Source organism: Pyxicephalus adspersus, chromosome Z (assembly GCF_032062135.1).
Source record: "Pyxicephalus adspersus chromosome Z, UCB_Pads_2.0, whole genome shotgun sequence".
NCBI lineage: Eukaryota > Metazoa > Chordata > Amphibia > Anura > Pyxicephalidae > Pyxicephalus > Pyxicephalus adspersus.
The window spans coordinates 52118732-52131857 of record NC_092871.1 but is presented as its reverse complement, the minus strand read 5'-3'; the positions used below and the strand labels follow the sequence as shown (position 1 = coordinate 52131857).

The window sequence follows — 13126 nt, the reverse complement described above, 5'->3', positions numbered from 1 at the left end:
GGAACTGTCTTGTAACTTATATTGCCCATGATAGGCTTCTATTCACTGAGGGTACCTTCCAGCTTATCTTCTAATTAGTTCAGGTAAATGAGTGAACATAAACTAGAACAAAGGTGAGATAATCCCCTTTAGAAATAGAATCTTTAACTTATAGTGTTCCATTATACAGCTTTTTGACGTATATTTCGTGGGCAAATAAAATTAAGTTTGCACTGATTACTTTACTAGACTTTAGCAGACCTGTCACTTTAAACAAGAGACAGTTGGTCATAAAGGGTACTCGAAAGATTCTAAAAGAGTTAAACTGGCCAATGATATACAATAGGGGGTCTTAACCAATGTATTTTTTTAAATGAACACTAATATAATATACTATTATAAGACATTTACTAAGGAATGTGTGAGCAGAGGAGAACAACTCTTTAAAATATTACAAAAAAATCTTTGTAATTGGGGAGGGTTACTATGTGATATCTGAGAGATATTAAGGTTTGATGCTCCATTTCTGAAGGAAAACACCAAGTGTTATAATATAAATGAAATGTGTCCTGGGTTCTGTAAAAAATCTCTTCTGCAATCAGAGTAATAAATTCTGTGGTCCAGGTAAACAATTCAAACAGAGGCATTATTAGATATGCTTCTGTTCTAGCTCATTAAAATGCTCACTATACTTAATTTCTGCAGTCTGCAGCAATCCCAGAAGTAAGTAATTAAGGATTCTAGCACTATGCAAAAAGATTTATTTGAAAACATGAAGTTCAGATGGAATGTTATTCATCAGGCTCATTCAATAAAGCAATGATCACGTTCAATGTGCAGTCACCCAAAGCAACCGAACTCCAAACAAAAAAAAAAAGAAAAAGATTTTGATTGGTTGCTTTACCTTATTAAAGAAAATTCTCTCACTCACTGCTGCCCCCTCACTTCGCTAGCAGCCCAATACTTGATTTAGAACTTCTTCATATATAGCTCTTTGCAGTCTTCAGCGCTGTATTACATTAGTTGCTCACATTTGCATTCTCTCTGCTGTCCCAGCATCTATTTTGCTCCCCCGAACCCTCCCATCACTTCTCTTCTCATTTCCACCTGTGTTGGTGATAATGTATCTTCAATCGTCTAATGAGATGTCCAGAGTTAATTATTCTCAGTATTTAGAGTGTAATTTGCCAGAAATGCAGCAAATTAATCCTAAAAGAGTTTACAGTTTATGGATTAAAGGAAAATTAAACGATTTCTGCAACTAATGGGGCTCTGTGAGGGAATAACAGCAACGCAGCCTATCATAGAGATAGGATTTTGGTGTTGTATGCTTGGTGCAACTTCTTCATGTTTAGGTATTTGATTAATTGGGTGCTAATTACTTTTGGAGTTTATTTTAGGGATTACCAGTAGGTTAGTGTACAGACTTGCATTGTATTTGTATTTCTCACTTTTTCTTCACTCCTGCACTATTCTATTGAGCTGCCAGGAGTGAAAAAAGGTAATGAAGTCACTGTTTTTTTCTTCACTCTTATTGGCTAAATAGAATGGTGAATGGGGGGGCACATGTTTAGTTATCTGTCAGAAATGTTAAAACAGGTAATGGGTAATTGTGTGTGTGTGATGTTATGTAAGGGTGAGGTTAGATGTCACATGTTCAGGTAGGAGAGGGTGATGAAGGGGTAATGCAGCAGGCACACAAGGTTTGCAAAAATACCAGAGTAGACTGCCAAGACCAAAGGCTAATAAACAGCAATTATATATGTAGTTATCCAAAAATATCTAACTTACAGAGTCCTTGTCCCATATAGGTGCTTACAATTTAATGTTCCTACCAAATGCATACAGACACACATACAAATATGTGCCAAGTCTGGCAGCAAGCTGTTAGGCTTTTAGCAACTGCATTTTGAAAACAGGCAGAATATACCAATTCCATGCAGAAAGACAGCCCAACTGTGAACAGAACTCTCCAACCCATCAATACAGGAATAAAGATTAGGACATTCTGTTCCCTTACTATTTCTCTTTCAGTGATGACAAAATTAGTCACATTTAACTGGAGTTGTTCTGCAATGTTAACTACATTCTGTCCAAACAGTTGTTTCAATTCTCAACTTGAATGTGATTACCTTCTACCCTTTCTGTGATCTTTATTACATCCAGCCACTAGAGGGAGTAGCTACAAACATGTATTTGACATACATAAAAACATGCCAATTAAAACAGCTTTTTGGGTAAACTTTACAATATTAACCTTAGAAGGTTCATTCCCTGGACATATATTAATATATCATTTCAGCCTTTAACTACAAATGTGTTAAAATTATATATTTAGCATTAATGAGTAATACTTGAGTCAGTTGAATGGACTGGTTTAATTTCGAATTGAAAAAGAATTAAAATGTCCTTTGTGTTCCTCCAGCTGTATTAATCCTTCATTTTGTCCATTGGTAAACGAATGGGAATTATGTAGATGTGGCCATTAAGGTAATTGGATTTTTATGCAAGTTTATCAGACAGGCACTTGATTGTTGATGCTGTTTACATGGATGGCAGTGCTATATTCTGTCAGTTTGGCAATTCATCTGCCATGTCCTTCCCCTGTGTTATCTGACACTTTAAATATTCCCAGAGAAGTGATTTGCCATTTATACAGGGCTAATAAAAAATTCTATAATGATTACCCTAACCAAGAACAAATATGTTATAAATTAGAATCACTGTATTAGCATATCTACTTCAAAGTGAAACTAGTTATACAAGTAAGGAAAAAAAACACTTAATTCTTTTGTGCCTTTCTGAGGGTTAGGCCCCATCTTCCTTGTCCTTTTGCATACCCCTTGCCCAGCCACTATATGAATTGGGGAATAAAAACATTAAACCAATTATTTCTTATGGCTGGGTGTGGTGCTTACCCATTGACTTACCAAGCTACACGAGCACAGGAGGACACTTCTGGTTGGTCCTGGGACGAACAGTAAGTGAATTATTTTTTTGTCAGCTTTTAGGAATAAACTTTGCACTGCATAGGATTTACATCTGCCTTTCAGATTAACTTAATACTGTAAAACTAAACATACCAATAAAATAATGCAAGTACAATACCCATATTGATGCTTATTTTGGAGTACTTTATTCTAGGGGGACCAATGGGAAGAAAAAACTGTTGAGCAAGTCAGCCAAAACTGTCCCAATTACACACACTATATTCTTCTGTAGTTTCCAGTTGCACATACTCACATTCCCTACACTGCCCTTCTAATCCATGTCACCCTTGGCAGCTGGAGAACCATGTCACTCCCTCTGCTTTTCACTTGACAGCACTAGTGCTTAGATGCTCATTCACCTTGCATTGCCTCTAGGTAGAGAGTTTGAAGAATTAGCTCTGTGTAACAGCCAAGTCCTTCACAAGGCTTCCTCCCTTAAATGCTAAAAATTAGGTACAGCAGCATGGAAGCAAATGGAAGGTAACTGTTGAACCTATTTAACTGCCCTGCTTTAGAGAGGCACAGGTTCACTTTAAGGAGGTTTTCCAGAATAAAGATTAAAAAAACAGCCCACACAGGTCAGCTGATGATCAGCATAAAAAATGGCACTTCAGCTTTTCAGAGCAGCTCAAATTTCTTTAGCACTACCCGAGAAGCCAATTACTTTTCAATAGAAGTTCAGAAACTTGGTTACATGTGTGCATGCTTCAGCCCACACTGGCTTTCTGAAGGTGGGTCATGCATGTTTTGCTAAAGAGTCTGAGCAGTGGTAGCTGTAGATCAGTTAAGCACTACTGTAAAAACAGCAAATTGGGTGTTAAGTGTGGGGTCTCTTTATTTGTGTAGTGGAATTTCTATGGTTAGAGCGGAGGTAAGTTCAGGGAGCAAGATGTTTTTTGACAGCTATGCTTCTTATTCAGAAGAGACATACATTTCACTGCTGACAGCCACAGCCTCATTCATTTGGTCATACTCTATAGTTCATGACCATGGAAGAGGATAATGAAGTAGGTTTGTAAACCACAAACCCTATCTAAAAATCCACTTTAAACTTCTCACCATGGGCTGCTACAGCTATTGTTATCAAAAGTGGGAGTACAATGAAGAATGTACAGACATAACAGAACATGTAGTTAACAGTGGACATGAGATCAAATTAAGAAGATGAAAAAAGTGATGACATTTTTAAAAAGTAAGTCCTCTAAGTATCTATAAAAAAAGAATTTGACTTCTGTGGTTTCTGGTCCTACTTTCCTATAGATTATATGGAAAGGGAAGAGGTGGTCAGCCTTGAAATCATGGAACTTGTGCCCAGTAACAAAGGAAAATTAAATTTGAAGTGTGCAGTTGTGGGTTTCCCAGATTATGAAGGTAACTGCAAGCATTTTAAGGAATGTAGTAAGTAGCTTTAGAGGGAAGCAATGGTTGTTTAATGCATGGCCACAGTCAAAAAGAAAAAAAAAAAAACACCCAAAAAAAAATTGTACATTAAAGTTCACCAGGACTGATTATATGATTGTATTGGGCAGGCCAGCTAGATTTTGGACACTGACATGGCTCAGTATCTATAAAAACAAAAAGCAGGTAAGGTTCTAAAACACGCTTTGCAAGAATCTGTTTAATGTGCAGGAGTCGATTGGATGTGATTTTTTTCCTTACTTTACAGAGATAAGGGTTCCAGCCCAGTTTAATTGTTCTGATGTATTCACTGATTTAAAAAGTAGATCTGAATGTTAATATTGTGGAATAACGTAACACTCGCTGCTATTTTCAGAGACATTGTGACATCGCCTGGGAACTCCCCCTATTTGCAAATCTATGCAACAGAGACCTCTATTAGAATGTAAAAAATAGGTTTTAATGAGGTCCTGAGGAATTCTTTGTGCACTTGTAATGAATTGCCCCTCCTGCAAACAAATCCTTTGCTAATCATAAATTAATTGAGCTGCTTGACATTTTCACTTTCAGAGGCACAAACAATAATCTTGTCTCATGCTACTCCTAAAGGCCATATAGTGGAAGATCCCTGCACTGAGATTTACAGCCAAAATGTTTTCCAGTATGTAGCTACTCAAGCAACATGAAAAGGAAGCATACCTAAACTGAACAAGCTTAAAGAGGAACTCAACTCAAAACTGCAAAAAACAAAAAATCCATTTACCTTCAATCCCGCAGGCAGTCCGGTCCATCCAGAGGTGTCTTGCATCTGGTCCCGCATCGTCCTGGCCACCATCTTCTCCTTTTCTTCCTGGTTCCTCAACGTACGTCACCAGACCCAGGCCCCAGATCGGGTGACGTAGGAAGTAAAAAAAAAAATTGACGATCTCACTGCGCATGCGTGAGATTGGCAATTTTTTTTTATTTGTGTGAAAAGGCTCCTTCTGCACATGCCCAAGATGCCCGCATGCACAGAAGGAGCACCCAAGAGCCTCCCAGGAGGTATCGCTCCCATTCAATTCTTGATTGCCTAGGAGGTCGTAAATAAGGGGGCAGTGCTTTTAAAAAAAAAAAAAGGGTGTTACACCTAAAAAAAAAACAACGGACTTGTTACCTTACATAAAAGGGTTGTCTACCCTTTTATGTAAAGTGAAATTTCTGAGTTTAGGTATGCTTTAATTCTCAATTGTTCAGTGTGGCCTTGAAGCAGCCCAATGCTGCCCTCTGCAGGGGATGCTGATAATAGTCAGCATAAATCTTTTTAGCTTCAGAATATGTATGCCACATGCTCACTACTATCAGTTGTTAAATAACAAAAAAAAAAACAAATACATTCCCAAACCATGATGATTTATCTTTTTCATTTAGATCTTTCCACTAAAATACACACCAATAACATAGTCTTTAAATGGTAGGGAAAAAAATCTTGTGATAAAGAAAAGATTTTCTTTTGGACATTTTGGTCATTTTGGTCTGTTCATTCTGAGGCCAATTAGAGACTTGACCATTCTTGCAAATGTCTTTCAATTTTGAATACATATTGTAGCAAACTGAATTAGTCAGATCAACACTGTTTGAGTGCAGTGGTGTTTACAGCAGTGCTGTGCCCTGAGGGCAAGAAACTCCCCAAACACCCTAGTTGGGTATAGCTGCGAGACTTTAACAAAAACTGCTTAGTATACTAATGACTGCCATGTCCCACAAAACTATTCTGGAAATAGAAGGACCAAAATGCTTAGGTCCTAAAAGAACCCACCAGTTCGGGTTTTACTGTTGGTGAGAATCTCCTGTAGTCGCTCCTGAAGCTTATCTGCTCGCTTCCTCTCCAGGTGAAGCTGTCGCTTTAAGTCCTTAAGCTGGAAGAGACAGTAGAAAAGAATCTGTGTATTAGGAGGAGTGAATGGGTTCATATGTTGTGATGTCTATGTAAAAAGAGAACAATATAGTGTGATGTCTATGTATGGAAGAAGTCTGTGTACCCTGAGGTCTGTATCAAGGTCAAGGTGGGGGGAGAGGTTAGTTTATTCTGAGGTAAGGTCAATGTATTGTGATGCACTGTGTATTAGTAGTAGAGAAGAGGTACGTGTATTCTGTCTGTGTAGAAGAGAGAGGATGAGGTCAGTCTGAAATCATGTCTGAAGAGGGATTAGTCAGTGTATCCTGATGTCTGTGTAATAGTAAAATAAATGTACCCTGAAGTCTATATAAAAGCAAAGCGTAATTTTCATATATGTGTGTATAAATTAAACTACATTCTAAATGCATCCATGGTGAAATAAAAGCACATTACTTACAGCAGCACTACCTCTCTTCTCCACTATTCTCTGCCCATCTGCTATATCTTTTACCTCCTAATAAAAAAAATTACAATTTACTTAACAATAGGACTGAGGATATAGTAAGTCACTCTGAGTACAAACACTTTAAACAGACAGGATAAAAAAAGCAGTCAAGAGAATAGCAAAACACTAAAGAAACCAGAATTGAGAGATGTGAGGATAGCAGAATGCAGAATAGTGAAAAGTTGAGAGCCGATAATAGAATCCAAAGGAGAGAGGACAGACGAATAAAGAGGAGATAGCATAGCAAAATACAGAGAATAGATGATAGCAGACTACAAAGAAGAGAGGATAGCAAAACACAGAGCAATACATAAAAGAATAATACAAAGGACAGCAGAATACAGAGAAAAAAGGGTAGCAAAATACAGAGAAGAGAGGACAACAAAACAGAGAATAGTAAAAATAGCAGAGAAAAGATGAAAGCAGAATGCAGATTAGAGAGGATAAGAATACAGGGTAGAGAAGACAGAATAATAAAGAGGAGAGAGGATAGCAAAATGCAGAGAAGAAATAATAGCATAATACAAAGAATAGTAAAATATAGAGAAATGAGGATATTAAAATATAGAAAAGTAAGGATAGCAGGAAAGAGTGTTGCAAAATTGAGCACACTGAGCTTGCACTCATATGGTACAAGGATGTGAGACTATCTCACCTGTTTCAGCTGATCTATTGTTCCCATAAGGCTTTCTTTCTCCTTTTCAAATGCCTTGATTGCCTCTATCAGTGAGTCCAGCTCCTTCTGCTTCACCTGAGGTAATTAAAACAGAATCATTTATTAAAAATGACATTTGCTGTAAACATATATTTTGAAGTATATTGTAATACTTTGTCCTACCCTGCTGCCTATACTCCCCTTCTGTTTTGTTAATTTTATAGTGTGGTTAGATCCAGCCCAGAGGTCCTTCATTTTCCCCTATATTATTACTAAAGTTGATACATAAAACACACATCAAATAAATCTCATCTAAATCTAACTATACCATTAACGAATGCCCATCTAGTTTTGTATGTCTAAGCTATAGCGGCCATCCTTTGAACAACTGTGTCCAGGTAAAAGGCCACAATGGTAATTATTGAACACCTATACCACAAAAACCTAAGGATCTTTCATTAAATTACCTTGACCTTGATATCATTTACTTATACTTTTATAATACATTTACTTATACATTTTCATATACTTTACCTTGTTTTCAATCTAAATAAAGAGGACTTTTATTTAAGAACCAACACATGCATAGAGTTACCCTTTGCCATTCTTTATCTTTATTCTTTGTGACACAACAAAATACTAATAATGTCTCATGCTCCCCTGAAGAAACCTAAAAAGGTGAAATGCATCTGGATTCAAGACCAAAAACAGCCCCACTTAGAACGATTCACAATAACTTACTTTCCTTGGAAAGTATTGGACTCTAATTAAAGGATCAGGAGTCTAATGTTTACTTAAAAGTCCCAACAATGAATGGGGTAGGGAATACTACAATATAAAATTGCTGACAATGTTTATATATTGGATTGTAATTTTTATTGAATATATATCTTTTGAATATATGTTTGCCTAAAAAAAAAACAAACAAAAAAACTCTTTCGTGCCTACTTTCTTTGTTGTATATATCATGTGTATGGTTTTGGAATAACATTTGTGTAAATACATAACCAAAAGAGACTAACCATAACTAATCCAGATTGAAGATTCACTGCAAATACATCAAACAAGTATCCCAGCACATAGAGAAACTACTCAACCCACTGCACAGCATAAGTTTCAGACATAAACTTACACCTAAATCAGCAGAATGCTCCTCTCGTAGTTTTTGCAAATCTTCCTTGTGTTGTAGCTGGTTTCTTTCAACAGTTTCCTGCAATAGATTTCAAGACTGGAAAATGAAGATGGACTGACCCACATGCAAAGTGACTAAGCAGACAGGACTAGTGACAACAGTACCACATGGATGACCCCACACTCACTTCTGCCTCCTTTAGTCGACGTTCAAACCATCCTTTGGTTCCCTCTAGTGAAATAATCTGTAAGCGCAGCTCCTCTGTAGTCTGCTGTAAACCTTCCAACTCCCTGCAGCGTGCCTGAGGATACAGAATAGATTTTAGCTACATGCAAAAAACAAATTGGAGCCTTTCAGCTGTTGTTAAAAGCATTGCAACATACCTCATGGATGGCAGATAAACAACATCATATAGACACTGTCTGGTGTTATTTACTAGCCTATTTGTTACCTTCACAACTGGAGCTGCCAAAAAAACTCAACACTCTGTACACATAATCAGTGTTTAGAACTTTCATTTTAATTTTATCAGAGTTGTGTAAAGATGATGTGATACTCAAAACATTCTAAAATAGTGAATTAACCTGTACTGCTTAACAGAACATTAAGCAAATGTAATATCATATTATATTTTCAATCACAACACAGGTGAGCTATTACTGTGACATTTTCAGGAAATTATTCATTATTTATTTAATGTCAAGTTCAAATTTTGGCTTTGATGTTCCATAATTTCATGACAGAATTGTTGATCTTTAATATAGACACCACGATCAATAACTGCTAAGAATATTACAAGCCACCTCAATCTCTTGGTTTTACATCACATACTGATTTTTTGTTCAGTGAGTAATATTGAAGCACAATAACTATGTTGCATTGCAATAAGTGGGGTAGCATATATAGATAGCAAGCACAAGCATTTTAAAAGTAATCTATAGGATTAAGTTATGTAGAATAGACCATTAGGTCCAATTCTACAGCATATTTGGGGAAACTTTTTTTTAGATCAACATTTGAAATTGTTTTTATAGTTAGGTTCCACTGCAGCACATCTTCATATACATATATATGTATCTATATATGTATATGAAGATGTGCGTATATATATATATATATATATATATATATATATATATATATATATATCATTCATCTATTTTACATCCATTAGTCTCTGGGTGCGATACAAGTAATGAAGCATTTTGGGTAAAATGTATAGACAGATGCAATATAAAAGTTTGAATAGAATTGACCCCTCTACCACCTTGCAGCATGTGATGTCAATTACCCCATTTTCTTTTATTTGGAACTAAAGTCCCACTTTGAAAATTAGCTTTCTAGCAGGTGATTTTTGTAGAAAGGGACAGGCAATGTCCCTTCTGCAATAACTGTTCTTACCTATCTGATCACCACACAGCTGTCAAACTTCAGCATTTGTTGCCAGAGATATCCTGAAATACCGGCTATCCCGGCAATCACGATGGGTAAAGTTCAGAATGCAGAAGAGAAGAAGCCCGAAACTGAGCGATGACATGCAAGTATAAGTGGATTTAGTTCCACTCTAATAGTAAATGAGGAAGTAGCAAATGCTCAGAGATTTTTAGTGTTTAATGGGTAAACCTTACATAATATTAATATTTTTTTGCAAATTCATACATGGACCCATCTCTATCTCACGTGCGTGTTACTGAATATTCAAAGCACTTCAAAGGAGATTTTGCTAAAAATCTTAAATGCATACACTGGCAATAGCCCTTTCATCTACCACAAACTTACATAATAGGAAACAGACTGTGGCCAATCAATGTACTTGATTCCAGACATTTAAAAAAAAAAATTTTTTGTTGTCCTCTTTAGAAGTACCATATTTCTTCACCAATAAAAAAGTTATCAATTGTCTGTTCATTTTTGAAGGCATACTGTGCTTTGTCCATGTAGGGCAACAAGTTCTGTTTAATTTTCTCTCTTCCCGCTTTAACCTTTGGTTCCCCACTGCTTCATTCATCTGCCATTAGCAAGATAAAAGGCCCCCAAAGTCCTGGTCAACTTAAAACCCACTCAGTGTACCAATACTCAGTTTTGCCTATTTTGCACATTTTTATTTACATCAGCCAAAATGGTTTGGGCTCTATAGAGCCTGGTGGTCTTCTAACCCAGACTACCTAGGTAAATTCTAGTGTTTCTAGTTTGGGTATATAATCACATGCCACTGAGCCTAGAACACTCATTTAACTTATTGTAAACAAAAATACCCTTGGTGCCCTGGGACATTTCAGTTCATTGTCTGTGAGATCGCCCCCTCTACCTTTTTCCTCTGGCTCTCCCCACCCCTCTCATTCCCTGTTATGTCCTTCCTCGATCCCCTCTAGTTGTTCCTCTTTCACCTATTTTCCTTTCTGCTACTCTTTTGTTTGTTCTTTGTTTTGTCCTCTCTAGCCAACATAAGATTAGCAACAGCGAGCAGTTAATGAAGAAAACACTGCTGTGAAGTGAAAAATCGAAGAGTTGTTTCTTTGCCTTGCAAGTTTGCCGTAAAAAAGATCCTGCTGCTATCAACCACTACAAAACCAGTAACCTGTAAAATGTTGAATACTTTGCCACTTTTCTTCCATCCCTTATAGTTTGATTGAATGAGGTTGACCTTTTTGTGGTCAAAGTCTTTTTCATAGCCTTACCTTCTCATCTCTTAGCTGTCCCCTAAGGTCCTCCTCTCCGCGATTCTTTTCTTCATGCAGCTCCCTCAGCTCCTTTTCATACTTGGCTCGAATACTCAACACCTCCTTTTCATGCTGGAGCCTAATATTCCCCACTTCTTCCTTGTGCTGAGCCTTCTCTTGCTGCATCTCTATAGCCATTTCATCCAGCATGGCTTTTCGCTTGTCAGCACTCTGCAGAAAAATGAGCCAAGATATAGAACAGGGCAAAAAAGTCTATTTAATATTATTAATCATAACAATAAACGGTATTTTTGTAGTGCCAACATATTACACAAAGCTGTAAATTAAATTGGGGTTGCAGGCTGACAGACAGATACAAACAATGACACAAAAACGGGAGAGGACCTTTTCCAGAAGAGCTTACAATCTAAGTGGTGGGTGATGTGGCAAACAATAGAAGGCAGATTTGGAATGGTAATTAGGTAGTGAGGGTTTAGGAGACATAAGGGTTAGGCAAGTTTAAAAAGAGTGGTTTTGGGTGCTCTTTTCTTCAGGATAGGGAGAATAATGGCATGTTTGAAAATGATAAGGCTGTCATATTATTGTCATAAAATTTGTTACAGATGCCCTCACCAATTGTGCTTACTGTTACTTGATCTCAGTGTGCAATTAAAAGTCTGATCAGACAGCTTGGAAACAATTTAATGTCCAGGTAACTTATAATGAAGCAGATTTCCATGTAAAATTGGCCCTTTTAGGCACTTCCTACCTTTCTAGCCTCATCCAGATCTTGCTGTAGCTGCTGAATTTCCCGCTTTTGCTCTTGCAGCTGTTCCAGGAGACGGCCATGGGCACGGTTAGCCTCCTATTGAGAGAGAACATAGTTAGAATAACATTTTTACCAATTGATTTCCAGTCAAAGGGTTTAAGCACATCTGAAATACACCCAAGAGAGTAGTTCTCCCTGTCAAAACATCTGTGAATTATTTGATTCCTAAATACCCCTGGCAGACAGCATACCCTGGACAAGAAAACTCCACAAGACTTCTGATTAGACAATGATAAAATAACAACAATCAAAATTCTCATGTGTAAGATAGTTCTAATAAATTTAGAATTCAATATGCAGGTTAAGCTTGCAATTTGGAGAAACAATAGTTAGTTAGTCGTCTGCACTAGTGTTGTTGTTCGAATTCGGGTCGTCCTAATGTTCGACCCGAATATGACCAATCGAATTCGGGTGGACCCGAACCCAAATTTTGCTGCATTCGATTACCCGAATTCAGCCCTCCCACAATGCACTCAAACAACTGGGGACCTCCCCCATGATGCACAATGTCCTACAATTAGAGCAGGGATGTCCCTCCATCTTTGTTTTGGCAGACAGCCGATTGGTCGTCTGTCACTGCATGCCACACAGGCAGCCATTGGCCTATATAAGGCCAAGGCGTGCCTACATTTACCACTCCTGACAGAGATTTGCTGATAGCAACACAACCCTTCTGTGCTGCTTGGCTTGCTTTCTTTGTCAAGTGAAAAAAAGTGCTTTACTTTGGTAGACTGTGTCACACTCACACTATTAGTCAGTAGATTGTCGGATTGTACTGTATTTATGCAGTCCTGAAATCTACTGTACTCAGATAGGTAAAGTGTTTCACTGTTTGCTAGATAGATAGCTTGATAGATAGATACATTGATAGACAGAAAGATAGAAAGCTAGAAGGCTAGAAAGCTAGAAGTCTAGAAAGCTAGAAGGCTAGAAAGCTAAAAGGCTAGAAAGCTAGATAGATAGTCAGTCAGTATGTTACATACATGCAGCCAGAGGCAGGGTCCCCTCGCTGACTGCGTGCACAGTATCACACTTGTACTGAGAGACAGACACACAGACGCAGTGTATAGCAAAGTGCTGCATACAACACAGCACACTTGCA

The 13126-nt window shown here is 37.4% G+C and overlaps 1 protein-coding gene across 6 annotated transcripts in view; it reads right to left on the bottom strand.

The window, feature by feature from the left end:
- Nucleotides 1–13126, bottom strand: part of GRIPAP1 (GRIP1 associated protein 1) — a 100431-nt gene that overhangs the window by 36392 nt on the left and 50913 nt on the right. For all 6 annotated transcript variants that reach the window (XM_072431755.1, XM_072431757.1, XM_072431756.1 and 3 more), the window contains 7 exons: nucleotides 11965–12060; nucleotides 11214–11426; nucleotides 8723–8836; nucleotides 8536–8613; nucleotides 7404–7499; nucleotides 6701–6757; nucleotides 6163–6262 (listed from right to left, as the gene is read on the bottom strand). In XM_072431755.1, the coding sequence (XP_072287856.1) occupies nucleotides 6163–6262; nucleotides 6701–6757; nucleotides 7404–7499; nucleotides 8536–8613; nucleotides 8723–8836; nucleotides 11214–11426; nucleotides 11965–12060 (754 nt within the window). The remainder of the gene's footprint in view (nucleotides 1–6162; nucleotides 6263–6700; nucleotides 6758–7403; nucleotides 7500–8535; nucleotides 8614–8722; nucleotides 8837–11213; nucleotides 11427–11964; nucleotides 12061–13126) is intronic.